Genomic DNA, 13,795 nt, shown 5'->3' with positions numbered 1-13,795 from the left:
ATAAGAGTAGATCATTGGAGGGTTTTTTAGGGTAGAAGAGATAGAATAAAACTTCTCTGCCTATGATGTAGCTTACCAAGAAGTCACTTGAGAGAGTGTTTGTTTAAAAAAGATAGACAAAGATTAGAGACTCTCTGCATACTTGAAATTCCCAGTGCTTCAGATTGCAAAGACATGTAGGTTACAGTAGCACCAAAGAGCACACCCTTCAGAGAGGAAGGTTAATGGTTTGGAAACCAGTCCTGAAAAGAGTGACCTACAAGTCACTATTAAAAATACTTTGTTTCCTGCCTTTGAAGACTGCTTTAGAAAACATAGAAGCTTTCATTTATGGTGTTTATTATAAAATGTACCTGTGGGCTCTTCTCCTGTACTTACTTTTCTTCTTAATCTGTTAGTAAAAGAAGCGTTTGTGCTATTGTCCTCTGGCAGAATTGCATGGAACTGCAATATATCCACTAAAACCGTGCACTAAGTTTAGATCCTGGAGCTTGCTATTATTTCAGAGGGAATGCAGTATTGCAGCATTGTCTCTGAACGTGTGTGATTAGAAATTTCAGCACATGTAGAAACTGTTACAGTACATAAGAAGTTTGGTAAAATGCGTTGGGAGAAGGTGTTACCTTTCTACTCATGAAGGCAGAGCTGCGTCCTGAACTTCATGACATTGTTATATGCCAACTCACTTCAGCTTTGTTAATTAAAAATCTTTAACTGTTTTCCATCAGGGGATAGAGATAGCCTGACAGTCATCTTTATGTAATTCTATACCTGCAATCAATCAATCCTGATTGATTCCTTTGATAAAGAAATATTTATCTAGCTACCACTGTTCTTCTAGAGAAAAAGAGGAAGCGAGGGAATGAATGGCTTTATTCTTCTCTGCTGCTCACTGCCAAAATCTGTTGGGATGGAAGAATGCGACTTTGTCCTTTCCCAGCTTTCAGTAGTGCAGTGACCAGATCTGACAAAGAGAGCAAATAGCTTTAAATACACCAACGCTCTGCTTTCATCAGCTTCTGAAGGGAAATGGACAATAAAAGTTCACCCTGTTTGCCCATCTTCAAAGTCTGCTCCCGAGTCAGAAATGGAAGGACATGAGGGTTTACTTATTCTGAATTTGTTGTGATCTGTAAATGCATGGAAGTTGGTTCAAAATGTACCTGTATTAGGCTCCATCTTCCTGCATGAAGTGATTTTTAGTGGCACCGGGAACAGAACTCAAAAGCACAAAGGGTTGGGATCACATGCCTGTTACTGCCTTTAATCTTTCCTTGCTTTTTTGCATCACTGCCTAGCTCCGTGTTTTGATTCAAGAACACAGTACAAGTGTAGTTTGTCTCGTCCATGGAAACAACAAACATTGCTAATGAGCTGGAATAATGACAAACTCCAGCAGCTTTACCGTTTTGTGTGAGCAGCTGAAATGTCTTGTAAATTAGACATCTGGAGGCGTTGGCAGGTGCTGGATGCTTTTCCCTCTAGCTACATGCTTTTTCATTAAAAAAAAACTGTAAGACACCTATGCTTTTTGCAAGTGCAAAATAGGATTGAAAAAAATGGATCATTTATATTCACGGAAATGCTTCCTTGTTGGTATGAAATTTATGCTCTATTAAATTAAAATATTCTGTAATAGTACTAAGCTTTTTCAAAAGTAGGGAGTCTAATTGTTCATAGACTAGAGTGGCCTAATTGATTTTATTAAATCAATTAAATTGATTTTCAGGTGGAGGAAGCTGAGAGGGAGTTAAACAATAAAATGGTACTTCTAGCACCAGTGTACTGATGTGCTCAGTTAAAATGATCAGATTTATTGTATTAGTGGAATAATGCATTCAAAATGCTGTGCAGGTAGTGTCACACATGGCATCCGCTTCAGTGAGGTCCAGTAAAGACTTAAAGATTATCACAGTGGGTGCTGCAGCTGTACAAATAATAATAATTTAGTTGTAATTATTCATTTTGGTAATTCCAGCAACTTCTCTAAAATAAAAGTACTTAAAAGTACTGTTGGTTCCTCATAGCTTTTTATGTTGTAAGTGACCCTTGAATGTTTTGTGAAGCTCATTGCAAAATTTGAGAATGGATTCTCCTTTAAATAGTCTCCTAAGATCCTGTTTGGATATCCCAAAAGGTGATTTAGAGGGAGACAAAAAAACGGAAATGTTTTTTCCCCTCTCTAAAGACCAAATAACTACAAGTTCTCAGCAGTGTCTCCAGGGAATGCAGAAAGCTGAGTGGATGGAGGGCTGTGAGGGGACAGTGTTCACCTCTTTTTAACTCCTCTGCTCTGCTCTCTCTGCAATGGGTTTCATTCCTCCTGGGCATGGTGCAGGTGGGAGTGCAGCAGGATTGTCGCTGCTGGGGCAGTCCTGCAGCACTTGCCTCGGGGGATCAGCCTGCTCTAGACCGTGGCATATGGTGAGGAAAGCAAGACTCTGTCTCCCCCTGCTGAGTCATACCCTCAGAAGGAAGGTCACAGGGTTTAGTTTTCACTCAGCTAATTAACTTCTGCCACTAATCAAATAGCAATTAGTAGATTGAATGCTTAATTAACATTTTATAATTAAGAAATGAAATTCTCATAATGAAATATACTGTAGTGAAAGGTATCTCGTTCTTACTTCTCTTCATTATGTGTCTGGCTGCCAGTTTGCTCTGATATAAGTGGTGGGAGAGGTAGTTAGTAGCACATTAATTAAACTCTTGGTCTAACTTATAAGTGGATTTTAAATTAAAAATCTTCCCAGCTTGTGTTTGAGAGTAAATGATCAACTTTTACTTAGGCTACACTGACATGATATAATGGCTGTTATATTGATCTCCTCTCAGTAAACTAGGCTGCAGTTTTAGGATGCACTTCATTTCTTGCACACTGTATTTTTAGCACAGTAGTTTGCATATCCATATTCAAGCATTGTGGTTTTTTTTCCTTTATGTGTTGCTTGACATTACAACTGAGTTCCAAAATAAAGGAAAAAATTTCTTTTTCCTTTCAATATGAATCTGCTGACTCCCCTTTGTCTTCAGAGTCTTGTTTAGAGATGCTGATAAACTTCAGCCCAGACTTGTCCATGTGGCAACTGCTTCTGATAAAGATGTTTTCATGTCTAGGATGAAGTGGTGAAGTTGACAGATAAATGTCTTAACAATGCAATCGAGAGCCCAATCGTAGCAGCAAAGTGGCTTCCAGCAGATCTCAAAAGCAATATCCTGAAGGCCCAGGCAGAAGCAGGGCACAAGGTAAATACTCGACTGAGCAGAGCCGTGGCGTTCTCGAATGTTTTATTTCTCTTCAATTGCCTGGTGTTGGAGAGGGAGCCTTGCAGATAAGGGTGTTCCAATAGCCTTGCCCGAGGCATAGGGCTTCTCACAGTGTTAATGGTTCCATACTGGAACGGTTGCCCAAGGAGGAATTTTTGTCCTTGATGATACTCACCAGGTAACAGGACAAGACTCTATGCAAGCCCTGGTTTGAGAGGTCATTGAGACCGGTAACCTCCAAAAGCTGCCTTCTAATCAAGCAATTATTCTGTCACTGAGACTGGGCTTTGTGCATGATGTAGTAGATTCCTTAGCAAATAACAGTATTTCATTGGGTTTTGTTGGTGAGCTATTTTTACTTCTGCACTGAAGTTGTCATATGGAACTGATTTTCTAAGTCCCAGAGCTGTAGATAAACAGCACTTTTTTGTGTGGGGATAGAGACACTCAGCTCTACTGTGAATCTCAGAACTGACACAAGATGGAAACAGGTATCAGAAATGTATGTTTCTGTTCATTTCTTCCTCTCAGGCTGGAAAAGATGACAGCATGACAGGTGTGAAGAATTCCAATATTCAGGAGGCTGCTGCCAGGTAGTGAACAGATTTGTAAGAAACGTGGTGTAGTTACCTCGCTACAGAACTGAGAATCTGCAGTTCAGTGTGGTCTGCCAGTGGCTCAGTCACCATTGCATTTTACCTTGCATAGGGTACCTTAACTTCATGAATGTGAAGTGGTTTTGAGATGAAAACCAGGGTTATAACTCCTAAGTTTTATTATATACAATATAATACAGGTGCTCTTTATTCTCCCATACCTGATGACCATTGTTACAACAGTAATTTCAATCACTAATTATTTCTGAAATGTGAACATCTTCATTGTGGGGAGGGGATGGGTATGTTCACGGTAGGTGTTTTCTAGTGGAGGAAAAAAAAAATGTATACAAATCCCTGCAGTGACAATTTCCTGAGAATTACTAAATATGAAATGATTGCAGAGTCCACTGGGATTGCAAACATTGAAAAATTTAAAAGATTACAACATCTAACTTCTTGATCATTGTCAAGATGCACGTGTGGCAGACCTCAAAGAGCAGAGGGTGATACTGTAAACATACAAATAAAATGTACATTAGCAGTCCCAAAACTGTGTTGTAACAAGTGATTCATGAAGAGCTTTCCATGGAAGGCTGTACGTGTTTTCTGGTTTTGTTTTTTGTTGGTTTGTGTCAGGAACCTGATCCTGTCAGGCAAATCACAGAGCAGTCCCCCAGCAACCAGTCCAGTATTTCAAGATCCAAGAGAGCTGCTGAGAACAATCCCTGCTTCAAACACCTTTGTTCCGTAAGTGATTCTGGAGAAACATGTTCCTGGGGTAAAGGGACCACGTGGAGGTTATGATGAAAAGGCCTGAAAAGATGAGGAACAGTTGCTGAGCATTTAAGCTACATCTAAGCAGGTTTAGGGATGCATTTTTAATTACCGTTGCAGCAGTTAATCAGTAGGCCAGGCCTCGGGGTGAGTATCCTTGCAAGCAGTAAGGGAATCTCTCTCATCTTCTGAAAGGACTGAGATTCCTGACATCCTGCTGCCCCTGGCTCTAAGGAGGAAGATAAGAGGATGACAGGAATGACTTCAGGCAAATTAATCACAGGGGCTGAAGAAACTCGTTTAAGATAGAAGACGTCGATACAGTTGGGTCTATGCACAGCTGTAGCTGGAGCTCTGGGAGAGGGCAGTAATCTGTGGAGGTAGCTGGAAGGCATTTACATTAACATACAAACACCAGTCTTTGTCTGCCTCCGTGGAACTGGTGTCGAAGTTTTGAACTGTCTGGGAAGCAGCCCTGTTCCATGCTATCCAGGCAGGGTGCTAATGAGGATGTTTTCCTCTTTCAGAAATACCTTGAATGAGGACAATGGTGACTCTAACCATGAGGACCTGCTAATTCCAGCTAATCTGGCTCCAGCTGAGGAGGCTGCTGTTTCAAAGGTATCGCCACCTGCCAGCCTGGAAGGTTTCTGTGTCACATTCTGAGCTCCCGGTGCCTCCAGGCAAGCCCAGCAGACCTTGCTGCGTGCCTCTCATAGCTCTGTGAATGCCTGGCGCTGGGGAATGCCAGAGAGTGCTTTCTGAAGCAGGCAGGGACACTGCACAGATCTTTCCAAAGGCCAGTTCTGCGTGTCCTTTCCAGTTCTTGGCGTAACTCTTATTTTTCTAAGCTGGTTGTTTTTCTCACACTGGAGGGAGCCCCTTAAATCCCAACGATTTCATGCTCCAGTAAGGAGATGGTAGGGATGAAATTCTGACATAGGCAGTTCCCATCAAAAGAACCACAGAAAGGAAAGTTTAAATTTAGATATTAATTTGTTATATTCTAGTTACCTTAAGGTAATTTTTAATTGGACTCCATGAAGAGCACAAATTCGGGGATTAAACTTTCTTTTGTCCCTCTCCAAAAGAAAAGCAGAGTCCAATAGCATTGGACCTGTGCTGCCTTTACTTGAGCAGACTGACAGGTTGTTCTGGATGACCAAAACACCTTGCCCTGTAGCTGTTGGGCCTCTAAACCAGTATTATATAGTTGATTCCACTGAATAATCATAAATTTCACCGAGTTCAAACACCCCACTCCAGACCTTGCTGACCTTTTGAATGGTGCAGTACCCCACTTTGGCAGAGGGGAAGGGACAGTTTCACTGCTTGCTTACAGTGGCAATGATGTTGTTTCCAGTACATTAATGAGAATAAGGGAAATCAAAGGCTATTAATAAGGATCAAATGGAAAGATGTGAAAAAATAACTCTGATAAAAATTGGTGTTCATTAAAGATACTGGTCCGTAACTCAGGAAGCCACTAGAGTATTCAGTGGACCTATGTGGTTACTACTGGGAATTCAATTCAAAACTGATTTATTCCATAGAGCACTCCAGATGACCAGGACGTTTCCTTAACATCACTGACAGAGAATCTAATTGACTTTACAGAAGCCACACCTCGGGTAAATGCATTTCAAACCCAAACTTCTTCCTTTGCACGTAACTGATTTTTACTCATGGACTGTCCTCTGGCTTTAGTGTCTGTCTGCCAGGCTTGGATCTGTGGCAGTGGAAAGAAGTGATGGACAGGGATCACTGCTCACATGGCCCCCCCATGCAGGGTGTAGGGGTGTAGACTTGACAGCTTTGCAGGGGAAATGAAGGAACCTGAAGAGTGAAACCTGTATGTGTGCCACAGGAAGTTCTAGTACTGTGTTAGTAGAGCTGCAAGTGCCAGCCTGCTTCTCACAATTTTGGGGATACATAAGGGTTCAGTAATACATAATTCAGAAATTATATTTTGAAGATGTATGTACTTGTGTATATGTCTGTGTGTATATATATCTATATATATAGATATACACACAAATACTTGAACAGTAAACTTGTAATACTAACCAAGCCTTTTATGTAGCTAAAAAGAAGTCTCTTATAACCTGTGCTGGCAAAAATGAGTTACATTTTACTCACCAAGAGAAAGGGGGAAGAAGGAGGGCGTTTAAACTCTTCACAGTAGTGTGCTCTGGGTTAAGGTTGTCCACAAAGCACTAAAAGATGATGGATTCTTCCCTTTGGAAGGGAGCGCTGAGTTGAAACTGCTCCCAGTGAGTGTCTGGCCCTGTGCTCGGTGGGTGCCACATCTCCAGCTAATCACTAGCTTGGTTCAAAGGCTAACGAGGGGCAAATATCTGGGATTGTTTTGGGAGGTGTGCTATTTTGACGTTTCTTAACTACTTTCAACCTTTTAATTGAGTTTTTGTTTGCTTTTTGTAGGTGTCTTCTCACCCCATTGTAACACCGAGGTGGATAGTGCCAGTGAGTTACTTGACTGTTTCTTAAAGAAAAAAGCGAAGGCTTTTGTCATGATTAAGGAACAGAAGTTCAAGTTAAATAATAAAATACAATAATTTTTAATAGTTTGAAGATCTATAAAGTAATGTATCAGACCAAAAACAAAGCAAACTAATTCAGCTGGAGTAAATCAGACAACATACCCTGTTAATAAACTTAATTTTTGTTGTATTGTACTGGTGGTAAATGCCATTACATTTCTTAAAGAATTGTATTTAGTAAAGATCAGGCTGGAGTTATAATGAATTCTATTTTTGCCATTTATACGTAAATCATATTGAAAAGTTAGCTTGTCTTGTCCTGACTGGTGTTTGAGTTTCTTATTTCATTCTTCCCCATTCAGACTGGACTGATTTCCAACGGGCCTTTGGGAAATAATGTTGCCTTATCTTTGAAGGCAGTGAAAGGCAGCACGGAGACCCTGCTGTCCTCAGCTGGGCTGACACCATCCCAGCAGGTACCCGAAGTGAGGTGAGGTCTGTGTGGGCACTCTTACTGCTTCCACTGGCATAGTTACAGCGGCCGTTTAGACACGATGCCTTGTTCTGCTGTGCTAAAAAACTGTAGCTCTGTCTCAGTTTATAGCATTTCAAGTATGACAAATAAATGGATGTGTGTATGTTATAATTTCACTTCAGTTTCTTTCCTTATCTGCTCACATGTTCTAATGCTAGACTAAAGTTATGATACAGAAAAATTTCCTGAGAAATCTCTTTGCAGTGTTTCAGTACCTGCCAGAGGATTGGTGGGGGTGGAGAGGGATGCCCCCCACTTAATTCCAGGCTATAAGGATGTCAGAAAACCCAGCTGGTAGAAGCGTTTTCCCTTGCTATTCCATTCTGCCATGCTGATGAGGCAGTGACAATCAGGCCTTGCAGTGACCATCTTTAAAGAATGGCAGTGGTGCTGCATTGTTTACATTTCATCCAGTTTGCTCTGCTGCAGTTGTCCATTAGAAAGGTTTGTCTGTTGGTTTCATTAAGTTAAAAGGTGAGCAGCCATGAAAGCTCTTTGAAGCAATACTCTTCTCTTGTAATCCATCATGGCAGACCTTTTTGGAGGGGAGTGTATTTACAGAGCCCTATTTTTTTTCCCCCGCTTTTAGCCCAGTTACTGAGGATGCTACAATAAGAACAAAATGTTTACTCACCACTGAACTCTAGAAGAAGGAGTCTCTGAAACTCTCACCTTGTAAAAACTCAAATCTTCTGACATATCTCCAAGGGATCCTTCCAAAAGACTTGCTTGAGATCAAACTCGTGCTGAGCAGGAGTCAGACAGCCAGCTGGTTTGCCAGGATCCAGGAAGAGACTTCTGCATTTTTCACAATCTGATTGGAACTGCAGCCTGAGCTGGGATATAAAACCACATGCGCATTTGATCTTCTCCTTTGGGAGGAACGAAATGTCACACTGGAGCTAGTTCTGAACTGAGGAGAGGAAAACAGTTGTGTTCTGCTCGTGCTGGGTTGATTGTTCCTTACCCTGAGCTGGCTCTGGTGCTGGAAGGTGTCGCAGAGCTGTGGGATGTGAGCTGTGGCCCTGCTGGCTGCGGAATGATGAACATCGCAGGGATGAGGAGAGCTCGCAGGGCCACCTCGTGGCCGTGCCCTGCACAGGGCTCTCCATGGTGGTCACTGTCCCTCCCGTGCAGCCAAGGACATTTTCTTCTGTGTCATTGTTCTCTCTGGTTTTCCTTCGTTTCACCAATACATACTCTCCTTTTTGGCCTTAACCCCTTAATAATCCTTGCACACCCTGTTACAGTACCTGGAAAGTATGAAAATGTAGTCCATCAGTGACCAGCTATGTAGACTGGATTTGGGCTGCTGCTCACTGCAGCCAGGAAAATGCAAATTACCTGCCAAACAGCTTGTAGCATTAGCAGAATACAGCAGAATACATATTATACTGATATTTTCATTTCCTACATTATTCAAATACATGCATTTTAGACTAGAGATCTGTATGTTTTAAAAGCCAAAGCAGTGAAGGTGTGAGGGCAGCTTGCTTCAGGAATTGCTTATTGATTAGTATTGTTGTCGTCTTGGACTAGAAAGGAAAAGAATTTTGTTGCTCTTCATGCTCTTTCTGGGTGTTTTTTCCAGATGCTGTGCTTAAGGAATACTTAGCAGGTATTTTTGCAGCATGAGGGTACAACTAGATCAGTTTTTAATACCACTTTGAGTCCTGTTCCAAGTGTCACCTAATAGTTGTATGTGGAACAAATAATAGAAAGACTAGGGTGAAAATAGGAAAAAAGGATGTAAAATTCATGTAAGCAATTCACTTCTCTGTAGAAGGCAGGTGAGAGCACACACTGCACAGAGCAGGTGAAGGTCTTTGGGTGCTCAGGTGAAGTTTGGGGTACAGTACATAGAGTTCAGAGATCATTTGAGCTCTGGGCAGCAGTGTCATCACATGGACCCTGGTGATATAGCCTGTGTAAAAAGTAATGCAGAGTCAGAGGGAGGAGAAACAAAGGTGATGAATCCCACATCTAACAGGGAAGCACAAATGGAACAACTGTGATCTTTCTTTCTGAGGAAGAGGTTTGAACATCTGACTGAGGTTGGAGGGCATTTTCTACATAGCGCTGCTGTTTGTAGATACTTACATGCATGTGATTCTCAGAAACAAACTTAAATGTGAAAATTGATTCTGGATCCTGTATGCACAACTTCATTTCTGCCCATTGGCTGTGTGCATGTGTCTCAGTGCGTGTCTCAGTTTGGACCAAACCACTGTGGGTTGTGCAAGTAAGCTGGGCCCAGTGAGGCTGCTGCATTCAGACCAAGGTGTTCATGCTGCTGTTGCTCTTGTGCTTTTCTTTGCAAGATGCTGAATGAGTGCTAAGGGAGAAGCTATGTGTATTTTGTGACCCACTGCCACTTCTCAAAACCCCTGAGGCCTTAAAAGAGGAATGTAGGGACCAGACAAAGCGCCTAGGACTGTACCAGAGTGACTCTGCAGGCAGTGATTTGCAGCCATTGCCTCAAGAACCAGGATTTCAGGATTAGTGGCGGGTGCTGCAGGTGCCTCTCCAGCCAGCACCAGAGCAGCACAGAGCAGGTCCTGCTCCCAGCCCTTCAGCTCTCTCATTGCTTCCATGCTTCATTCTTCCAGTTGACTATTGGCTTTTTTTATACTTTTAAGTCTGAGCCTTACTGCTTATTAAAACGTAGAAGATTCCTGATTTGAATATCAAATGTCTTAGTCTGGATTAATAATACAGTTGCCAGCAAAGTTCCTGCAGGAAAAGGGAAGCAATGGCTGCAACAGTCTGCTTTCTGCACAAAGCCAGGACTGTGTGTGGAAACTTGGCACTTGCTATTCATCTGTTTGCTCAGCAGCTGAGCTGGCATTCACCAGCTACATGTGTTGGGTTTGTAAATAGACAGAATGCAGTAGCATTTTCTTAGGCATGTTTGATATTTGGCTCTTCTTGTTGGGTTCAGGAGCTCTGCGAACTGTCAGCTTGAATCCCTCCCAAAACTGGAATAACAGAAGTTTACAGTTTTCCAGCACTGTGTGTTGAATACCATCCTTAGATTCCTCCCAAGCCATCACAGCAAATAACAAGTAAATAGCGTGTGGTGAGTGTGTCCCCTGAAATCTAAATGGTTCTAAATAACCAACTGTTATTTCAGTATGGTCATGATAGCAGTGTTTGGAGGGGAATGTTGTAATTACACACATGCACAGAGAAACTTCAAAGGGGTGAGGCTTTCCTCAATTTTCGGAGGACTAATATTTGAAACTTCACATAAAAATGCAAACATTTCAACTGGTAAATTGGGAACTTGCAATATCTTATAGATTTGGGGCTACAAACCCAACTCTTCCCCACAAAATCTGGTACTTGGAGCAACTATTCACTCCATTTACCTTGATGTAGCTTACTTACCTAACCAAATCATTGCTTATGTAGGGAGCCTGGTGAGACCAAGGTGACACATGTTTGTGATCTGAACGTCCTGCAGTTTGGCATCACTGTTCTGGTTTGCAGCTAGAAGTACTGTGTTACAACATGAGTGCCTAACAGGTAATATAGCATTCCTCATCACCTGCATTTTATCAATCACAAATAGGGATAATAGTTCGTACAGTTAGTGTTATAAAGTATCAGTTAATGCCTGTGCTACTGAGAAAAAAGGATTTTCCTCCAATTGCTATACTATTGATTGATTGGCTATAGGGTCCAAGCATGTTCTTAAAGTCTATTTTTTGGTATTTATTTAAAGAGATTTATAAATAAAGCTCTTGTGTGAATCTGGTGTCAGGATGTTGGCAGGTCTGCCAACCACTGAAAAGCCGTAAGAGTTGACAGGAATGAATGAATGAATGCTAAGTGTTTGCATCTGAAAGTAAAAGTGATTTTACTCCAGTCACATTCTGTGATTGGAGTAAAAGGTTTTATAGAAATCTTGGTGTTTGGAATAACAGCATCCCTGCCCTTACTCAAACTGATAAACCTGAGAGAGATGCGTTTCAGTCTCACCCATTTAAGACCATCAGTCTGTACATGCTGCATGCATTTACAGGCTTAGAAAATGGGCATTAAAATGTGGGAGTTGAGGCTTTCTTACACCAGAATTAAGGGAATCTCTTCTTTAGTTCAGTAGTAATAGAGTTTAATATTAGGTAATTTATAGGACATAAATTGCCTACTTACCTGTTAATCAGTCATGGTTAATGAATTAGCTTGAAAGTATTTGATTTTAAAATCAATTTTTTCTTATACTTTGTCAGAGACAGATGGCTATGTAAGACAGTTTTGGACAATTTTTTGGACGCAACTTTGGCAAGAAAATTTGCAGCCCTGTTAGAGCAGCTCAGGTGAACAGTGCAGCTATGCGTGGGTCTCTATAGAAACTGCAGTCCTTGCCTACTCTCCCTTTGTCTGCGCCCTGCTCCTTCCTTCTCATTTCGTGAAGCGAAGACATACTGTTGGGATGAGTGTGTCCTTCACAAACTGCACTGGATGTATTTTTCACATTGTGAACAAATTCTGGTACAACCCAAATCTGCCGGTGAAGTGATAGCAGCTAGCAGCCAGCTAGCATCTAAAGCTCTATCTGGGCACATAGTGTTTTTGAGTTTAGGAAGCTGTAGTATCTATATACATACATATATATATATATATATGTAGCTGTTAGACACTGTAATGTCACAGCTTTCAAATGCAGCTGGACAATCATAACTTCTCAACCAAAAGATAGACCAGTATATCCTAATGGCCTTCCAGTGACACAGGTGTGATCCGGGTGTGTTTGCTCCGGGTGTTGGCAGCGCAGACAGGGGTGCCGGGCCCTGCCCACATGCCGGGCAGGGGCAGAGCTGCAGTGGCTCCGGGCAGGGCTGGCGGGGATGCAGGGGCTCAGCACAGCCCCTGACAGCCAGGCCCGGCTCGCTGTCACGCGTGGCTCCGTGTTGCTGCTGGCCTGAGGAGCCGGCACTGCCGGCAGCGCTGCCACACCCACAGGATTCTGCAGAATTCACCTCCTTTGACTGCTTGGCTTGAGCACTCTGCTCCATAAACACACACACCACCCCTACCTATATAACTGGACGAACTTATTTTTAAGGTATATAAGAATATTTTTAGCTAGATTTGTTTTGTTAAAGCCGCACTAACTACTGTATTTTTACTTTTTATATGTAAAGGTTGGCAATAGCTCTCAATGTATAATTTATTTGTTGGGTTTTTTATAAAATGAAGTGCACCCTCTTGCTTTTGTTTCACAACACTGGTGACATATGAACTGTCTTAGCCACTGCACTGAGATCTGTATTGAAACTGTACATGGGAACAAGTAGATCTGTAGTCCACTCAACCCAGTCTTGGAATGTTTGTACTGTAGTTTTGTCTTAAATACACCATGTCAGTGCAAAAGTCTTGCAGAGTCATCTTTGGGCCCCCTGTGTCACACCAGCACAGCACTCAGAGGGGGTCAGCTGGGGCTGGGGACACCGGGTTGCTGCTCTAAACTCAGCCTCTTGGCAGTTAAAGTGTAACTTAGGACAGCACCAAAGCTTGCAGGTAGATGCTAAAGAATTAAATGCCTTTTTTCCAGCAGAGCTGAGATTGTCCAGGAGGACTGTCAGGTGTCCAGTGCCTTTGAAAAACCAGTCCCAGGCGTGTGCCCAGAAGGGGAGCCCGAGCTGCTGGTGTGATTCCAGTGCAGGCCAGTTAACCAAGCACCCTCACTGTTCTCAAGTGCAGCAGCACTAATGAGTGTTCAAAGGGAACTGTTTACTACCAAGCCATGACTTCAGGTAAACACTAAAGATGGCAGCAGAGGGCAACTAAACCCTTTGATCATCTTTGTTTCTCAAAAACTATTTGCAAAGTATCAAAAGGAACAGAAATTACTCCGTCCTAATGACTAAGCTTATAGGAAATAATTTCTCTTGTGGCATAATTTGTTGTGTGAGCAAACTGTGGTCCGACTGATAAATCACTGAATGGTTCTTCACATCCACTTGCAACTCAAAACAATGAAACCGTTGGGTTTTTCTATTATTAACTGAAAAAAACCTTCTTTGAATATCTGCAATTTAGAAGAAAATATTTCTGCCATTCATGCATTTTAATATTTAGAAACCAAATGTCAGTTAAAACAATGAATTTGT

The 13,795-nt window shown here is 41.9% G+C and overlaps 1 protein-coding gene across 3 annotated transcripts in view; it reads left to right on the top strand.

Moving 5' to 3' along the window:
- The window catches only part of EPB41L5 (erythrocyte membrane protein band 4.1 like 5), a 51,395-nt gene extending 41,034 nt beyond the window's left edge, over positions 1–10,361 (top strand). For 2 of the 3 annotated variants that reach the window (XM_041473040.1, XM_041473039.1), the window contains exons 19-26: positions 3,118–3,246; positions 3,799–3,860; positions 4,503–4,613; positions 5,168–5,261; positions 6,194–6,271; positions 7,083–7,124; positions 7,504–7,631; positions 8,266–10,361. In XM_041473040.1, coding sequence (XP_041328974.1) covers positions 3,118–3,246; positions 3,799–3,860; positions 4,503–4,613; positions 5,168–5,261; positions 6,194–6,271; positions 7,083–7,124; positions 7,504–7,631; positions 8,266–8,323 — 702 coding nt within the window. In that variant the 3' untranslated portion in view covers positions 8,324–10,361. The remainder of the gene's footprint in view (positions 1–3,117; positions 3,247–3,798; positions 3,861–4,502; positions 4,614–5,167; positions 5,262–6,193; positions 6,272–7,082; positions 7,125–7,503; positions 7,632–8,265) is intronic. The other variant, XM_041473042.1, reaches the window with a different exon arrangement.
- Positions 10,362–13,795: the final 3,434 nt, after the last annotated feature.

Source organism: Pyrgilauda ruficollis, unplaced genomic scaffold, assembly GCF_017590135.1.
Source record: "Pyrgilauda ruficollis isolate IOZ18807 unplaced genomic scaffold, ASM1759013v1 scaffold3, whole genome shotgun sequence".
NCBI lineage: Eukaryota > Metazoa > Chordata > Aves > Passeriformes > Passeridae > Pyrgilauda > Pyrgilauda ruficollis.
The sequence above is the reverse complement of the archived record's forward strand: the minus strand, read 5'-3'. Positions and strand labels throughout refer to the sequence as shown.